This window comes from Buteo buteo, chromosome Z, assembly GCF_964188355.1.
Source record: "Buteo buteo chromosome Z, bButBut1.hap1.1, whole genome shotgun sequence".
Classification (NCBI taxonomy): Eukaryota; Metazoa; Chordata; class Aves; order Accipitriformes; family Accipitridae; genus Buteo; species Buteo buteo.
Window position 1 is genome coordinate 68,371,024 of NC_134204.1, and position 19,746 is coordinate 68,390,769.

Sequence of the window (19,746 nt, forward strand, 5' to 3'; positions counted from 1 at the left end):
GCCTTGAATTTAAAAAAGATAGATGTTGACAGAATACAAGGGACTGATTAACAAGGTTAACTGAGAAGCTCATGAATCTGGATACACAGAAGGACTGCAATTTATTCAGTAAAAGTACAAAACCAATCAGAAGTATCATAGCTCTTCACTTCCAGAACTAATTTGGTGAGAAACTACCTCAAAGAGCACACAGAAATAAACAGTCCACCAAGACTTCAGGAAAATAAAGACAGTACAGTAAAGAAGAATAGATTGTTAAAGAGACAATTAACAACCTGAATTAGACTTTGCAACTGATATTAAGTAGTGAAAGATTCTTCAGATTTGCTGAAGAAAAGTAAGGAATATGGTTGCCAGTATACTTTAAAGACAGGTGGCCCTCAAATTTTAATTTGTTTTAGTTTTCAGGAGTGCTGGTTGAACTACTTGGCTTTTACTGCTACATTGAATATCAGTCATGCCTATCCAGCAGCATGATGGACAATGGAAATTAAACTCCAAACATCAGAGACAGAAATGAAAGCCCAGAAACTCAATGTAATGTGCTGAGGTGAGCAGCATGGGACAAGCTCAGCTGTGCTGCTCTAGAAATGCTGCCACAGTTATGTCCAGGATGAGTAGCAAGACTTTTTAATCTTTACAGTCAAATGAGATACCAGGTGACAGAGAAAAAGTATTGTATTACATTTTTATTTAAATGGAAGGATGGCAGCTACAGGCTGCTAAACCTCAGATGAAACCCCTTAACTTTGGAAATGCCTGTGAGAAAGAAATAAAGTAAATAAAATTGGCTGAACTATGATAATCAAACTACATTAAAATGGCCATACTGGATGAGATCAAACCTCTATTTAGCCTATCATCTTGTCTCCAACAGTGATCAAAAACAGATGCTGAGGAGTACAATGAGTAGTCTCTTTAAGCACTCTCCCAGGCTGCAACCACCCAAGGCCCAGGCTTTTTCTGAAGACATGTGCTTCATTCTGCACACGTAGTTGGCTTCTGGCTTTCCTATACATTTAGAGAGCTGCCTCACATTAGTTTTGTCCACTGTCATCTTCAACACATGAAAACTCATATTCTCCATAATGTATAGTGGCAAGATGTTCTACAACTTAAGCACATACTGTTTGAAAAGCCACTTCCAGGTGGACTGGTGATTACTTTATAGTTAACTGGTTTTCTAGATATGCAGAAAGCTGTAGATTTGGGTCAGGAGGAAACAGCAATGAAACTCCTTAAGCAGACTTTGGCTGATGTCACACAATATTTTTATTAATTACCCTGTCACAAATGTTGTAAATGCTCTGAGGAAATCTGCTAATCCAGCAGAGCTAGGAGACAATACATGGGGAATAAAGTAAATCTCACAGATACTTAGAAGCGGAATAAAATACCCATTGTGCAATATGCAAGATCATAAGCATGAGGACAAACTAAATAGTTTTGTGCTACAGACTGGAAGTTCACTAATTCATAGACCTGCATGGGAAAGACCCTCTGCATACAAGGTGATCACGGCATGGCTGTCAGCTGCCAGTCTGACACCAAAACAGAAATGCAACTTCAGGATGTAGCAAAAGAGAGAGTTCCAGTAGAGATAAGCGACACTGTGCAAAGCTCTGGTTAGACCTCACCTACAGTATTGTACACATTTCTGTGAAAATTAACTCAATCAAAATAGAGACAGAAAAGCTCCCTGTTTTGTCAAATGGAGAGAGAGACTAGCAAATTAATAAAAGGAGTAAGACTTTCTTTACTAATATATCAACATACAAGTACAGGTAGAGGAAGAAATATTGAAGAGCTACCTGAGCTGAGTGGCAACACTAGCAAAAACTCTCTGGGTGTTTAAAAAAAAAAAATTAAAAAAAAATATTTTAAAGGTTCCTAGTTGTTACAGCAATTCTTATAAAATAATATGCCAATGGGAACAGTAGGAAGAAAAAAAACAAAAGAAATTGATATTTATTTAAAATGGAGCCAGATAAACTCCGAAAGAAACATGTGATCTGCCCCCAATAGAAGGGTCCTGGATTCAGAGACACAGTTTCTTCTTTCCAGTTGTCTATTCTTAAATAAAACATAGACCACCACAGAGAAAAGTCATGACATTTCAGATAATATCATAAGCTGAGTTTACGGCTGCAATGTCTTCTACTACAATTTCATCTTCCTTTTCTAACTGGAAAAACTGTCAGGTGAAGGTTTTTTCCCCGCCATCTGCCTCCTTTTTCTTCTTTTCTTTCTTCCTGCATTTTCTCCAAGTTCTTCATTCTATGTCAAGAGTTCCAGCATCTGTGACATCCTGAGGTTTTACCAAGAATTAAAAAAAAATCACAAATAATTCTTCCTACTTTTTATAGTTACTATTTTCTTCACACCTGTAGTGAAAATTACCTATCTTGTTACACAAGGCAAGGATGAGCAGCAGAGGCGCAAGAGCAGTCTGCAAATCAAGAAGATGACACTGTGTCAGCATTCATCCTGAATATACTTTTTGGAGAGTAACAACACAGAACCTTTCTAAAAAGAAACTGTTGAATTCTTGCTGAATTTAATGCAACACTTTTGCCTTCTCATTTAGGAAAGCAGACCATTCACTTTCAAGATTTCTTTCCTGATAACATGCACACTGCAATGATAGAGGACCACACTACTATCTCATCCTGCAAATACTTCTACTTAGCCTCTGAGTTTCTACAGAGCTTTTACAGTTTCATTATTTCTCAGAAGTCGTTCAGAAAACACTGAGGTAATTTGTTCCCCTTTGATGTCCTTAAAGAAAATCATTCCTTCAGAGAAATCTCTTTCTACAGAGCTAGAAACAGGATGTGCTTCCTAAAAAAAAGAAAGGAGGACGCCTTCTGTATTGTCTGCAACCACTTCCACTAGAAGACATTCATGCATGAACACAGAAAATTATGTAAGGCACATGTCTATGTCACAGGAGACAAGTTCTTCAAGTAGTCTAACTACAACACAGCGCTCTATGTATGTTAATTTATTATACATATATTTTGCATCTCAAATAAATGCCGTACAAAAATCAGAAGCAGAAGGAAATCGAAGATAAGGGTACCGCTAAGGGAAAAAGACTTTGTGATAAACCTCCTCCTAATCTGTACTACTACTAAAATTTTAACAAAAATTTATTGTCATTGTTTTTTTGTTTGCCTATTCGGTTTTTCTGCCTCGATTAAACAGCTTCCATTCACAAAAACATTGTACTATGCTTCCTGTGTCTGTATTACATGACAGTCTGCAGTAGGAAGCACATGAAGACTCCAGGAACACCTCCTTCACCAGAAGAAGACCTTAAAGCCACAGACACTTGCCACTGCTCTATGTTAGAAGAAAGCAAGATGCTGACATCTTGTCCTCTAGCCATACAGGCTCCCAAAGTCTAACACAAAGTTCTTCAATAAAAAAATGGTACTGAAGTGTTGTAGGACTATAGTTACTGTACAAATAGCAAGGAAACAATTTAATCTGTTCAAAATAGACATTTAATTATCATAAAATCCACTTGATCAAGATTTAATGGCAGTATATTAGCATTTATGTAACAGACAACTTTGTTCCATTACATCAAGAAACCATGTATAGAAAGAAGACATATCATATCTGTAATTCACAGTGATAACAATGATGCCTCATTCTTGATTAATAAATTAAGCTGAGAAATAATAGATGAACATGGGAGAAGTACTCTGCCTGTACAAAACAAGCACTTATTAAAACAAGAAGTTGATTTTTAGAAAATTAAGGCTCAATAATGTGCCAAATTCCCTCTGACCCTTGCCACTCTTTTAAAAGATAGCTATAAAAGAAAAAAAAAATAATTTGAAAAGCTGTCACGTGATACCAGCACATTAATGCTGTATTATGAGATGTCACTGTCAGAAGTGATGAAAAGTAAACAGAAGCATGCTTCACATTTCGCAAATGATCCACAAGATCTGCAGAAATATAGATCCTTCCTTCTTTTTTTAACACATTATTATTAACCACACCTGACTCCACAATACAAAATATCAAGTCAAGGTTGTTTACATTTTTTCAAAGAAAGAATTCATCCAGAGGGTTATTTATTAACTTTTTCTTTTAGTATTTTATTTTATGCCTTTGATTGACTAATATCTGTTAAACATTCAATCTCAGAAATAATTTATATTCTAAACCAGAGGTAAGTTTGCAGCAGACTACCAAATTACAGAGAAAATAACTGACCAGGTACATTTAATATTCTGTTGAAAGTATTATAAAAGTGGCCCCTATTTCTAAGGTGGTGTACACTGAATAAACTTTCACTTTGATAGAGCTGATTTTTTTTTTAATTCATAAGAAACTTGATGTAGAGATTCACAATGCTAGCCAAGTATTCATCTCCTAGAAATAGCATACAGCAGTAATTCATTAAGATACAGTCAGCTTTTCTACTAGGATACTACCTGTTATACTTACAATCTTGCCACAAACACTCAGAAAAGATTCACTAGTGAACACTAGACTTTAAAAGTCCTTTTAAGGACTTCTAACATTTTAGAAGATATTTTTAGAGATTTTTAAAAGCCACTTCCATCAGTTACCTAACATTAAATGTAAAATTCCTATACATGTATCAAATATCCAGAATGACTAGCACCACTTAAGGACAACAGGCCAGTTATTATAAGATGGCACAGGTCTATCAAAGTCAAATTAAGTTTATTCAGTGTACACCACCTTAGAAATAGGGGGAAAAAAGTCAGTCAAGCCACTGTTCTAATTGTATTATAGTATCCTCAGTTTCACTATATCCTTCAAACCTTCCTCAAAGACAAATCTGAATATTTTCAATGTATCATTTTTTCTGTCTTGTTCTTAATGTTTTAATTTGAAGAAAGAAACAGACTATGTGAAGTCTGTACTAAATAAAAAGTTCTCAGTCCTCTAGAGCAGATTTTTTTTTCCTAGTTCAGCATCCCCAGCACCTGAAGTAATACAACTTTTTGTTGTGCAACTCATCCATCCACCCCTACTTTAGAGATTATTATGTGTAGCAATATATTGGCTTGGGGGTTGGGCCTTTTTTTACGCAGTTATATTGTCTCATATATCTTTGTAGTACACTATATTTTCCGTGATACTCATCAACTTAATTGAAAGTCTCAGCTTAGTCAAATACCTTGATGGTTACACTGTATCACATCAGCAAAGGCTCTGCTTACTAAGATTCAAGCCAGCTAATGAAAATAATTAACTGAAGTGTTTACACATGATTTAAAGTGCTTACAACCCAACCATCCAAATTCTATGAAATTTTTTTTAATAGAATCAAATAGCCACCATCTGAAAAAAAAGCACATGCAAATCCATTGCGAACAGGTAACAATAAAAAACTAACAATCACAAAATCCTCACTCTCTTGCCTCAACATAAACCTCCCAGTTTGGTCAAACACCAGTTTTCTGTAAGCCTTACAGGTTCACAGTACCACCTGTACTTTGATTTCAAGAAACAAAAGTTATTACTTCAGCAGGTACATATGCTTGTATAGTTTCCTAGTCTTAATAAATTATGGAAACTACCAGACACTGTGTCCATACACAGGATATTTCTTTATCCAAATGCCACAGCTTTACTGAACCTTAAAACAGTCCCATAAAATTACCTATAAGCAATGAAAGTCAAATAAGCCTAGAGTGTACCACTCCAGATAAAACTCGGTAGCACTAGCAGAAACCACCTGCTGTGGTAAACTTATCCCATTCAAATGGTCTCTGCAATCATCAGTAAAAACACCTCGAGAATAAAGTACACTCTAGTTGGTAACTGAAAACCATTTATTTAAGAAAGTAGCACTGAGTATTTTGAGAAGAGATGGGATTGAATTTTAAATATTCTGGATGCTGAACTGGAAAGCTGGAAAACAATGTTAACTTAACCTATCATGGACTTTAAAAGAAAAGCTTTTGCTTGTAATAAGAACCCAGATAACTTTGGATCCAAATAACAGAGCTTTCAGTTGCTAAACCAGTTTGGAAATTGAGCTAGAAAAAAATACTAAAAATGCTTCCAGATCCCACACAGAAGAATCTCCTATTAGCATGCGAAAGATGCATGAGGAGAACAATTGTGTTACTAACATGAATGCCAGAGTCACCTGAAATTCTTAAGACCAATGTCAAAACATTCATGTTGAGTTTCCTGAGTCAACATTCAAGAATGGAGACACAAGCACTCTCACAGTTAACAAGCCAGATGTGATTTAGATAGCCACTAACAGTGAGGTAGATAAAGTTGCAGAAGCAGCAGAGACTTATGAAGGAAAAGAGGAAAAGGGGTAGGAAAAGAAAAAAAAAAGCCTCATAGGGATTAGTATGATGCAACAGACGATGAGAAATCAAAGTGAAAATTGACATCTGCAGAGGTTGGAGCAGAGGGGCAAAATTAATCTGAATGGTTCAAAGTTAATTTGAGTGATTACTTTGGGCTTGCCTGGACAATTTCATTTGGAGGTGGGGAAAAGGATATATCATAGTTTCATGGAGAGATGTTACAGATCAGTGGCATTCCTATAAAAGCAGAAGAAGCTACAGCCTTCCGTTCCCATCATCACTGCCTAATGTCAGACACATGCTCCAGTGGCTGCACTCACTCATGAACACCAGCTCCAAATCCTTGGTGTATGCATCCGTTATATTTATATAGAGAGTTATACTGTAAATCTGTTATTCTTCTGCCTGAAAGTAAGTAAAATCCAGATTCAGATCACAGGCAGTGAGAAGTCAATAACCATTTATAACTGCAACTTTAATGAAAAAGTAGAGAATATGTTTTTCAGCCAATTTAAAATTTTCAGATAAATATTTATTGAGGGAAGCTAATGTTTGTAACATAGCATTTTCACTGAATATAGGCCTGATTTTTTGATGCCACATCTGGAGTACTGTGTGCAGGTCTGAGTTCCCCAGTACAAGACAGATATGAACATACTGGAGCTAGTCCAGCAAAAGGTTGGGAAAATGACTAAGGGGTTGGAGCATCTGTTTTATGAGAAGCAGCTGAGAGAACTGTTATTTGGGGAACAGAAGGCTCAGGGGAATCTTATCCCAATGTGTACAAATACTTGATTGGAACGAGTAAGAAGACAAAGCCAGACTCTTCTCAGTGGTGCTAAATGAGAGGACAACAGGCAACAGGCACAAATTGAAATACAGGAAATTCTACTTAACGCAAGACAAAACATTTTTACTGTAAGGTTGATTCAACACTGGAATAGGTAGTCCAAAAAGGCTGTGGAGTCACCATCCCTGAAGATATTCAAGAACAAGATACTAAGCAACCTGCTCTAGTTGACATTTGAATGGGTGAGACAATTTCCACGGGTCCTTTTCAACATCAGCCAGTCTGTGATTCTATATTTAAAAATGAATATATTTGTTCCAATTATTTGTCCAATAACTACTGAAGTTTCAGTAGTTAATTCACTTGGACAATTACTCTCTCGTTAGCATGTGTCTTTACAAGAATTCAGAGAACTAATACCGAAAAAGTGTTATTTTTGCCACGTTTTATCAAATAGGCAAGAAAAAGCCAAAGGCGTATCACAAAAAAAAAAGAATCTCAATGACAAAACATGTGAAGAAAGAATTATACTTGGGTTTTGTTATGCCACAGTAAAGAAAAAACATACTGACTTTGTTTTTTTACATTTTCACATTAATTTTATACAGAAAGGACACAGTTACTTGGGTATAAAACAATAAATTACAATGGGGAAGCAAGCCCAAACTGTTCATTTGTTAATGTTTTCAGTTTGTTTGTCTATTTTTAAAATCTGCATCTTTCAGGCCACATAAGCTGCCTGCTTTAACACAGTGTCATCTCCAGTAAAGTACAAAATGTTATTAGATATCAAAATTTTGAATACTTTGAACACTTACCTCACTTTCTGAAGTTGAATGGAAAGCCCAAATCTAGTTTTTGGTTCCCCACCAAGGTCCTGCAGCCCCATGCATATGGTCTCACTTTAAACAAATAATAAACTTCTCACACTATTTTCAGAAGTATTAAATTATCTTCTTCCCTTACTTACAACACAAATGATTACAAGTAAGCATGTCTTACTCTGCTTCTACCTTGAAGCTGTTCACTGAAAGAACTGTAAACAGACCACAATAAAAAAGAACATAATGTCATCATGGGTGAAAGACTAAAATAATTATGGCAGATTTATCAGAAAATATTTAAGGAGAAAAAACTGGAAGGTGTTTTAAAATTGCAGGATTTTTTAGATTACTGAGAAATAATCTACACTGAAATCTGGAAATGATTCAACATCAGTGCTCTCAGTCTTCATAATGTAATGTGGCACACGCTGCATGAAACAACGGATGAGTCTGCCAACATTTAAAAACATATAAACATACTATAATTTTTGCAAAAGCAACAACCGATGGTACTACACCTGTTTGGAGGCAATTGCTCCTCACTAGTCCCATCAGCTGTAGTACAATAATTTTAAACCAAACCAGAATGGCTGCAGCTCCGCCACCAAGGCCTCCCACCCCAGTCATTCAACACACACGACCTGACACAGGGAAGCTGTAGAGAGAGATCTGCTAGAGGATTTTCTCAGCCCTTCCAGAGTGAAAGCAGGCTCTGCTTTTCTTCTTCCCCTGAATACAGTAAGAAAGGGCATTTTGAAGCAGTGCAGGTAGTGGCAGCAAGAATGACCAGAGTCAATGATGTACAGAGCTGGACACGAGCTGTAAGAGGAGGCATATAAAACACAGCCCTATCTACATATAGGTAACGACTAAGCTAACGTTAACGTGCACAGCTGAATGTCAGCCACAGGCTATGGGGCAAGGACAGCAGTCCATATGCAAAATAGACCCCTTCACTCTGTCTGCCTCACAGCAACATCTACTGAAGGAAAAAATGGGGACACCTGAGCAGGATATACATGAGCTACCTGTGAGGTCACTGACCATTCAGATCACCTGCCTTTCAAAGAACAGGTATAATATACAGAGCAGACTATAAGCCACCAATATTTTGCAGCTCTAAAATAAATGAAAACTACAAGAGAATAGTCATGCTCTTCATAAAGGTATTGTGAAACAGGCACTATGGGAAAGTACTCTTTAAACTCAGGGACATTTGCACTTCTCCCACACCTCCCTCAAGAGAAGTTTTAATTAGTTGTGTACGAATAGACTGTGAGTAGTAATTTGGCTGGAAGCTTTTGACTGGAAGTGGGAAGGCCATTCCAGAACTTTGTCCAATGTGAGTACTGGGAACAGAAGCATTGTTTCATTTCCAGAGGAAACTTGTAAAAATCTGCAAAACTTTAATGATGGTGCTCAACCAAATAATTGTTTTTGCATGACACATTCGTACATACACATGGCAGCAACTGATTCCTCTGAATTCTGAAGTTTTAATAAAAATAAAGCAGCCCAAAACTAACTTCTGTCACCCTTAAACTCACTCTTGTTCCTACTGAAGTCAATGGAAAAACCTAACTGTAACAGACTGAAGTTCGTGCCTCACTATTTCTGTTTTCTGTACCATGGTCAGTAGTGCACAGACTGTGTGAAGTTCAAGCTTTAGCACAAAGATACATATTTTCACTGAGGTACTGTTTTTATTTGAAAACTGAATTTATATATGCTCTATTTAGCTCATGATTGCACAATACACATTACTATCAGGAGCTTAGTATTGCATAAAAGGAATGAAGTAGCTGACATGAGTGTTTATAAAAACAAAATAGCTAGCATAAATTGACAGCATGCTTCCCTCTGACAAGGCTCTTGATACTAACAAGCAATGCTCTATATGTACCCTAGTTATTCTTTTCATTGTGTTACACAATACAATTACTAAGTCTTTGTAGCTTTGATTACAAATCAGATGTGGAGCAACCTTACTTTGTCATATATCAGCATTTAAAATGTTCCTGACAACCTTAACACAGAGAGTTTTTTAAGGTTCACAGCTACCTTTTAGCTCTATTAGCTTTATTGACACTACCAGTGTAAGAATTTTATCTTAATATATTTGCACTTTTTTGTTGTATATAAATGTATAAATGCTTCACAGACCACAGGAAATAAAAGGAAAGGAAAATTATGATTCAGTTACCTGCAATGATTATTTATGGCCCTGTTTGGACCCCTGGGCAGATCACAATAAAGTTGCTGTGCAGTGCTTCTCTTACATAATGAATCATACTCTGCACTTACAATAAACATCCAGGTACAGTTCATGATTGCATTTGTCACTAAGGACTGCAATAAGAAATCAGAAAAAAGTCTGTCGCTGGAGAGATTTGCAAGTTTTGGAATGGGCAATGCCACTAATCATACAATGCCTTGGTCCTGGTGCCTGAACTGGACCACAACCCCATCTACAGCAATAAAAATCAGAAGAAAGCTTCAGTCCTTCTCACATCTCACTGACCAGATCTGTATATACAGAGTGTATCCACTGAAGCAAGACTCCAAGAGGAACACTCTTAAGAGGGCCAGCATCCAGAATCCATACATAAGAAGGGCATCTGCATTTATTGGATTTCTAACGGTAGGAAGAAGCATGCTCAAAAACCTCTTCCTTCAACTGCCCCCACCTAGCAAAAGGAGCAGCAGGTCCTTGACATCTGGAGAGAGCCCAAAAAGGTGAAGAGGCAGGGATCAGCAGGAGAAGAAGGAACAGATTAAAATGTTTTGCTATTGTTCTACCTATGCTTCGATTTCTATACAGTATATTCCATACCTATGCTGTAATACCTGCCCTCCTAGCTTTCATGCAGCAATATGAACCTAAAACTTTTTTTTGTATTGGTGTCTGTATTGCTGCCTGCACATCAGAGATACTGATATGTGATTGACTGTTGCTGCTGAAATTCTCCTGGTGGATACAAACTGCAGCTTCCTAGTTTCTGCATTACCAGGCAAGAACCTGAAGTGCCTTCCTCCCATCTGGACCATTAGCTGAACACAAAAACAAAAATGGAATGCAAAACATTGGTGTTGAATAGTAATATGCTCCTGCAGGCCTGATCCAGAAATTAAGACCATGGAATACATGACCACCCTTCACTTAGAATGATGACTGGCCTGGTTATGGAATAAGGTCATCTATCCCATAACAAAATTTGTCATGGTGTTTGGGGGAAGAGGGGTTGGCATCTGCTAATTCCATCATCACTTAGAAAACGTTGTTAAGTCATGGCCAAATTTTATAGATCACATCTTTATGGAAAATAAATTCATCAGTTAAATGAGGGAGGATTATTCACTTGCTCTGTCAGCAAGACATTTTTGGAGGATTTAAAGCACAGGAGGAAGACTCAGAAAGACTGGAAATTTACTGGTGCATGTGCAATGTCTATGAGGGCTTCTGTTTCTCCTGCACCTCCATTTTGTTTTATTCTAAACATTGGCAATAGCTACACAGCTGCTTCCTTTCGATAAAAGGTTGAAGCATATTTAGCCAATTAAAAGCTATGCAAATGTTTCACACATAACTTCCAGGAATTTGTTCTGCATGATTAATTTTTATTACTACAAAAAAGTATTTATCAAACAATTTAGTTAAGTATTTCCTTAGTGTAAACAAGTGCAAGGCTACAGAAATGTGCAACATTATCGTAAAATGTGAAAGCAGGGAAATCTTAAAAATTATAGTATCAACAGTATGATGATACATATTCCTGTGACCTGCTGTCCACAGGTGCACATGCAGACTCCCTACAATCCCTTCTGAAGTCATCAGAGAATTGGGGCTACATCATGCATTTTACATTCGAAATAGTTTGATTAGCTCATGCCTGCTGGTTTCCAATAGTGTTCATCACCTCATTATTTAGGTACCAGACAGATAAATATAATCTGCAAGGAAGACTTAATAATAACCATCTTTCTAGACAGACTCCAGGGAAAAAGGTCTTTTATCCAATCCTCTGGAGGAGAACCAAAGTTTAAGGCTTCACCAACTTAACTTCGAAATAGTCTGAACCTAAAGGAATAGTCAGTGTTACTCAATCCTCTGGCATCCCTCTGATTTTTCTTTGGAATGTTCATCAAATAACAGCCACTCAATTCATTTTAAATCCATTAATTTCTTCCAGCACAAAACCACATCCCACTGTTGGTATACACCCACCCAGTGCTTCCTTTTAGCAAGGAGACAAAACACCCAAGTCTCTCCTAGGTTAACTGCACCCTGGAGAGGACTAGCCATACGTGAGCTCAGTCAGACTCTGGACTTAGCACCACTCCATCTTAACATGTCTCCTAGTCACCCCCCTTCTCCATCCTTAGTCTTTTGTGGTTACCTTATCCTAAGCAGACCAGACCAATAAATAAGGGACAAAAAAGATACAGATGTTCCACTTTTGAGACACAGTAACTCCTAACATGTACTTGTTTTAATCCACATGATTTAGTCATGTGTTTTTACAGCAAATTTATAAGCTTCATGGCTTGTGCATCTGGATTTAACACCCCATCCTCTCCCCACTTCTCCCTTCCCCCCTTTTAAGTACAAAAAATGTTAAGGCATCAATTAGAAAAAGCTTTGGAGCAAGGGGCAGATGCAAATACATTAATGTAAGCGAACTATAACAAGCTAAATGTAACAAGACATAAAAGTCTTGTACAGCCATACTCCTTACTGTTACAGAACAGTTCACTCTGAAGCAATGAAACTCCTTCTGTTTGACAGAACTTTGAATATGAAATCTTACAAAAGAAGACCGAAAGATGCTAGAAGAGGACATCCAGTCTATTCCAATACCTAAAGTGCTACACTAAGCATAGTCTAATAAATAATTAAATAATTTATATTTAAGGGCAACAAATAGGTAGACATAAATAGAAAAAAAAGTATTCTACAAATGCCATATTTTTAATATCACAACTAAATATTACTCTAACTGCACAAAAAAAGCCTTCATGCCCTACTACTGTAGCAGAATTGAAGTCTTTTTTAACACAATAGTAATAAAAAGAAAGAAAGGCTGTTTACAGAACACTGTATTTCTAATAAAAGTAAAAAAAGGTTGTAGCACAACAGCTGGACTGCAGCAAACACCCAGTTAGAAAAAAAGGGTAGCCAAAACATTTCCAGAAGAACATAATTTGTAGTGAAAATGGAAAGTGTGAACTTATATCTTCTAGTTTATCACTTTGCCTGGTCCTACAATAAAGAACCACAAATGAAGTACAGGTATACTTCTGTGTGTAATACACCAAAACTGACTATAGACCAACTTCCTATGTGCTTAATGAAAGATCTGTCAATTCTTCCTAACACCTACAAACGATCTATGAAAGAGAATGATTATAAACTTAGAGTCTCACCAATTGCCTTACTTTCACATAAAAAAGGTATACATCACATATACGTCAAGAGATCTTGTACAGACTTAGTCCATACTACAGAAGACAGACAATTGGAGGTACTCAGATGGCAAACTGCTGCGGACTTCTCAAAAGAAATGTCATACAAAGTGTATTTAACACAGTGAGAATATTGCAAGCAAGCAGATAATTGCATACGCAACCCTTGTTTGTCAGAGTATCACAGCTATCATCCTTATAAGACATATTTAGAGAAAAGCATTACTCAGAAGCCCATATGTGGTTACAAACAAGATGTAATTATACTTTTTATAAAAATACTTTTATTTCCTCAAAATAGATGCTCTTGACAATCCTTCCACCCTTCAACAGGTACATAGCACTTACAGCACCATTTCTCTACAACTTGTGTTTTACATTTCACTCTACTTGGGAAAAGGAGTTCCACACCAGGCATTTCCCCATCAAGCAGAGGTAAATCCAGCTCTCTTTCACAGATGCAGTCAAACATAACAGACAAGTTTGCTAAGATAAAAGATGCCACAGTAAATGATGACATACGATCTCCACCTACAGTGATCTTGTTTGCTCACTAGAGGAAAGCTAGGACTGATAATGTGCAGAGAACGATTTACATTCATAGGACAGATCACAGTACATCCTCTCCAGGTCCCGAAAATGTGCTTCTGCAGCAACAGAGGCCAGTTTGCTCTATCAGTCTTTAAAACGCTGGAAGAACTGCCCTATAAACAATGTTTATTTCCACTTCAAAATACCTCAAAAAATTACAAAGCACGGACAAGCAGCACATTAAGGGAAAGAGAAATTATAGATACAATTTCAAACAAGGAGAAATCTGGAATTGTGGATGAGAAAGAAGTCTAACAGCTGTGATTAGTGAGCTGTGTGTTTATACATCTTTCAACATTATATGAACCACTGGGTGAATTTCAGACTGCCTCAGATGGCAAAAGTCTGTTGAATGAAACTTGTTGACAATGTTGTTAAAACAGAAAACTAATATTTGATAGCAAAAAAACACAGCCTGTTATAAATGTCAAATACAGGATTATAAAGCAATGCACAGAGATTCTGGACTTGAATTTCGGTGCATAATCCAACCATCTGTCGACCAGTTGTGTAGCAAAATCAAGATAACATGGAAATCTCCAAAAGGACAGCCAAATTCTCTTCCTTCGGCTACAGCATCTCCCTGCTTATGAACATGCCCGCGGTAATCGCACTCTGCCTGCAGATTAACCTAGGGGAGATGACACTCGCCACCGGCAAAAGGAAGATTGCAAAAGCAATCTTGCCAGATAGGCAGGATAAACAGGGCGCTCAGCTCCGGGTGAAGCAGCCTGCAGAGGCAGAAGCAGACTTAGCCGCGCCGGTAGTGCCGAGCCGGGCAAGGACCCTTCGCCCAGGGCGCCGGGTGCGGGGGGGTCAGGGACCCCCCAGCCCTCACCGGCCGGGAGATCCAAGCCGGGCTGCTGCCGGCGGGTGAATACGGGGCTGCACCGTGCAGCCGAAAAGTTAAACCCGCTGGAGCAGGAGTGGAGCCGCTCCTGACGCCTCTCCCGTCGTCGGGATGCCGACCCGGCGCAGCCCGGGATCGGGCAGGGCTGCGGATCCCGCAGCAACCCCGAACACCCTCCTCGCCCCGCGGGGACCCCGCAGGAGAGGCACCCCTTACCTCCCGGAGAAAAACAAACAAAACAAAAAAAAAAAACAAAAAAAACCCCACCAAACTCCGAGGACTGCGCCGAGGTGGGAAGTCCCCGGGAAGAGCCGCCTCGCAGCTGGGGGGTGCACGACCGGCCCCGGCGGCGCACCTCCGCCGGGACACGGGGCTCCGGCCGCGCCGCCCCGTCCCGTTCCGTTCCGGATCGCCGGGCGCCGCAGCCAGGCACGGCCGCCCGCCCCGGGGCACGGCCGGGGGCCGCGCCGTGCCCAGCCTGGACACCAGTTGCTCGACCCCCGGTGAAGAAGTGGCGAACGGAGCCTGGGGGCGGCGGCGGAGCCCCGGAGGGGAGCAGGGCCCCCGGGCCACGGGCGAGGGGGGCTCGCCCCCCGCAGGGCAGCCCGGGGGTCCGCCCGCGCAGCCCTCCGATTCTCACCTCCTTAAGTTCCTTGGCCACGTCTTTCAGGTCCCCCAGGACTAATTCCAAATCCTCCACGATGATCTTGATCTGCTCCTTCACCTTGGCTTTGGAGGCTGCCGGCGGCCCCTCGGACGGCGACGAGGAGGAGGATGCGGTCCCCTTGGACTGGGCGGACATCCTTCGGGACAGCCCGGCGCGGCCAGGGGGGCACGCAGGTCAGGCGAGCGCGGCGGCCGCCGGCCGCCCGGCCCCGTCCCTCCGACTCCCGGAGCTGCCGCAGCCGCTGCCGCCGCCGCCGCCTGCCCGCCCGCGCATCCCGCGCCGGGGGCGCCGAGCCGCGCCGCGCTCCGCCGGGCGGCCGCGCTGTGCAGCTGCCATCGGCTCCCGGGAGCGGCGCGGGGGCCCGGCTGCAGCCCGCCGTGCGCCGCGCCTGCGCCTCGCCCCGCCCGCGCCGCCGCCCGCTCCGGCTCCGACTCCGGCTCCGGCCCCGGCCCCGACTCCGGCTCCGGCCCCGGCTCCGGCTCCGGCCGCGGAGAGGGGTCGGGGGAGGAGCGCCCGCCGCCCGCGGCATCGCCCCCGCCCGCGGCATCGCCCCCGCCCGCGCCCCCCGGGGGCGGGGGAGGCAGGGCGACTCCTCCGGAAGAGGCGCTCGGCCCCGCTGGCCGCTGTCCGACGGCCCGCGGGGCCGGGTGCGCGGCGCTTGGGTCGCCCCCGGAGCCCCCCGCGGTGGTGCCCGGGCACGGGGGCTGGTTGCACCAGCTCTGCCGGAGAAGACTATTTACCCTCCGAAACAGTCCCCCGAATGGTAAACGCTTTTAGTGGCTGGCTTACTGCAAAATTCCTGCCGAAAGAGACAAGAACGGTGCCTGTTTCGGGTGAAAAAAAAAAAAGTCGTAACTGGGAGGTAACACTCGCAGACCTCTGCACTGTAAAGTAGCCGCTCTGGCTCCTCCGGTAAGACTTTGCTGCCGTAAGGAGGCTCTAGGAAGGATGGTGTTTCATAAATGCCACCGCATTGGTAAAAGGCACCTCTCTACCAAGCCCTCTATACTGCCCTGCAAACACAGAGTGATCAGCAGACCCTATTCTAGTGGGGAAGTAAGCGTTGTGCATCTCATCAGATAGAAATAAAAATGCACAGGAGCCAATATGGCTTTTAGGAATATGCTACCTTGCTCTTTCTCTGAAGTAGGGGCCAGTGCTGCTTTTGAACACACGCTTTTCCCTAGTGTTATGCAGAGATCGATCTGTGGAGCAAAAGGAAGAGATTGCTAGATACCATTCACCTCTGGTGGTGTTTCATCTTACTGCAAAAAGGTGGCACGTTCAGGTACAAGGAATTGGTTTAGGTATTTCTACCTCCCACTAGCTATGAACAGCAAGAAGAGGGCGTGCAGCCAAGCCCCGCTTCGAGGATCACCATGCATGGTTGCAACTGACTTTGACGCTGTAAATGCTTCTGAGAGTTTTGGCAGCCTGAGATGTTTTAACCTAGCTAAAGCAGGAGGGGAAAAGCAGAAACCTTGCCCAGAGCTGTGTGTCTGCACATGGTAAAAATCTCACTTGGAGACAAACTGTTTGTCTCTGGGAAGGGTGTGGGACTGGAATGTGAATAGACAGGGCCTGACAGCACCTCTTACTGCCTTGGATTGGGTGTCATTATCTTTCCACTTTTTACCACTATAAAACCTACCATGTTTGGCTGAAATCATTTGTTAGTGGGCATATCTTATAGGTTTTTTCCCCGCAAGTGTCTCACAGACCCTTTAAACAATTTCAAGGAGGCCATGTTCAAGAAGAGCCCATGTTTTCCCTCTTGACTTTCCTCAAGTCTCATGGTAGATTTTTTTCATCTCACCGAAGCAAAAGCTCTTCCAACACTGACTTTTAAAAGCATTTCTCCTGGTTATTTTTGCTTAACTGTTTCTGTATGAGCAACAAAATCATATGATTTTTCAAAGCTAGCCAAGTAATACAGTCTGAATTTCTAAACTCCAGTCACCACTAAATTAGGAAGAAAGCAACCCACAAGTTGTTGAGTAAGTTTTAATTAATATGTTCGAATACTATTCCTCAAAGGTGTTGTATGTGCAGAAAAAAAGAAAACATTTATGAAAAGCTATGAGTGAAATTATCCATGCAGAAGCCAGCACATATCCCATTTATAATTAAAGAAAAAGTCTATTTTCTGACAGAAGTTAAGGATACTGTACAATGGCATAATGTACATACCTATCCATAACATGGCTTAAACAGGTAAGGAATGGTTTCTGCTACATTTCTGTAGTTCATCAACATTATCACAAAATTACTACTAGATTTGCTACAGACCCTCTAAATTATGTCTAGTCTAGTTGAGCATTCATTATTAAACATATTTTTCCTACACAGTTGCTTACTTTTTTATTGTCTCTGTATAAAGCCTTGACACCTCTCACTGCCAAGTATTTTTACTTTAAAAAGGGAAAATTGATTGCTGTTCTATCTCATGAGTTAGTTTTAAGTCATGACAAGACTTTACCCATGATCCTGTGGTTATCCAATTTCCTTTATCCTCTGACCATGTTTGGAGACTTCCCAAACTTTTGAAGATATAAACCGTGTCCACACATCCCTCCACTTTTGTAGTGACATTCTTCTAAGAGGTGTGCAGGATTATATAGCTGATATTTTGCATTCATCCAAGTACCTACTGCTTATTGCTGAAAAAAACTGACAGCTCTTCTAAGTCCTGGGTAAAGTTCATTATCCTATTGGTCTTGAAAACAACTTTATGCCTTTAAAAAATGTGCTATACCTTGCTAAACCATGTCTCAGTTAACTAGTAGGTCTTGTCCTATAGCAAAGTTATCTACTAGTTGTTCTGTTTCTTTTGCTTCTGCCTTTTCAAGTAAATGTTATTTATCAGTGTGTTATCAGTTTATTCTTTTTGAAGTCTTTCTGTCTGTACCTTCACCAAACCCGAAGTGGCTAATCGGGAAAAGAGGAGTAACTCCTTACTGGAAGTCTGACCTCTGGAGGCCATTAAGAAGATGCAGAGGATGCACAAGAGGTGTCCCCAGAAATCTTACGCGAGAAAGTTATTTTGGAAGTGAAAGCCTAAGACCTTCAAAGTGCAGTTCACTGATCTTCCACTAACACTTTTTAATCCAGAAAAAAGCACCCAAACAAAACCAAAACACACATTAAATGAATACTTAGTGAAGTAATGTGGCACTCAACCATACCATTGCCAGCTGTGATCTCATTAAAGCTCACAAGTTGAGTTAGGCTTGGCCTGATCAGTAATTGGAAAGGACATCTCTCAGGAAAATCTTTCAAGATGCTGCAAAATTCTGTTTTGGTGATTCAGTAGATGGCACTTTTCCTTCTGGAAAAAAACATCCTGTATCTCAGCCCAGTGTTACAAGTAGAGTGAACTGAACATACACACAAAGCAGTGATTTTATCACGCTGGTTTATTTATTCTATTCATTTTATGTGGGGAGTCACAAAGAGAGTTGGAAACTATGCAGGAAATCATGAGTAATCATAAAATGTACATGAATCACAGAAATAATTTTTCATGAGAATCAGCCAGATCAGTCACATCAGAAATACAGAAATGTAATTACTTTTAAATTTACTCACTTCTCTCTTATTAAAAAAAACCCAACAAAATAATACAAAAAAAAGCCCCAAATGCTAACCTAATTGAGAGGGGCTGACAGAGTACCATAAAACTTTCATGCTTACTCTTGTATGAGAATAGAAACCAAATTAGCACTTTACAAATTTTATATGTAGAACTACATCCCGCTTTCCCCAAGTCATTAGTATTTCAGATAGATTAACTAAAAATTAATTTGCTGATGCCTTTTGAAGGTATTTTGTTTGGGGCTTGTGCTGTTTATCAAAGGTAAAAGTTGAACGAAGTCTTCTAGGTCAAACAAAACATTTTCAATCTGAATGTTCTAATTTATTTTAAACATTTTAAAACTTTCCAAACAAAATTAAAGAATTTACAAAGCAAAAAGATACCTAGCTGCCTAACTAATTTTGGGAATGATAAAGTAAAATCTTAATTTATTTTCTAACCCTCTTTTGAATTTGTCCCTAAAGGAAATATTCCACATACAAGGTAGGGAAGCACTGAAACAGTACACCTGTCTTTTTCATCCCAGATGAAATTGTAGAAGAAAGCTTAATATAATTGCTGCAGGCTTGCATATTGGACACATGCTAATTAAGATAGTAATTGAAATCTTCAAAATTAATCATAAGTTAAATTAAAACAATGG

The 19,746-nt window shown here is 40.3% G+C and overlaps 1 protein-coding gene across 1 annotated transcript in view; it reads right to left on the reverse strand.

Moving 5' to 3' along the window:
• Positions 1–16,109, reverse strand: part of PRR16 (proline rich 16) — a 172,977-nt gene extending 156,868 nt beyond the window's left edge. The window contains 2 exon segments of the mRNA XM_075019703.1: positions 15,482–15,673; positions 15,675–16,109. Coding sequence (XP_074875804.1) covers positions 15,482–15,673; positions 15,675–16,055 — 573 coding nt within the window. The 5' untranslated portion in view covers positions 16,056–16,109.
• Positions 16,110–19,746: the final 3,637 nt, after the last annotated feature.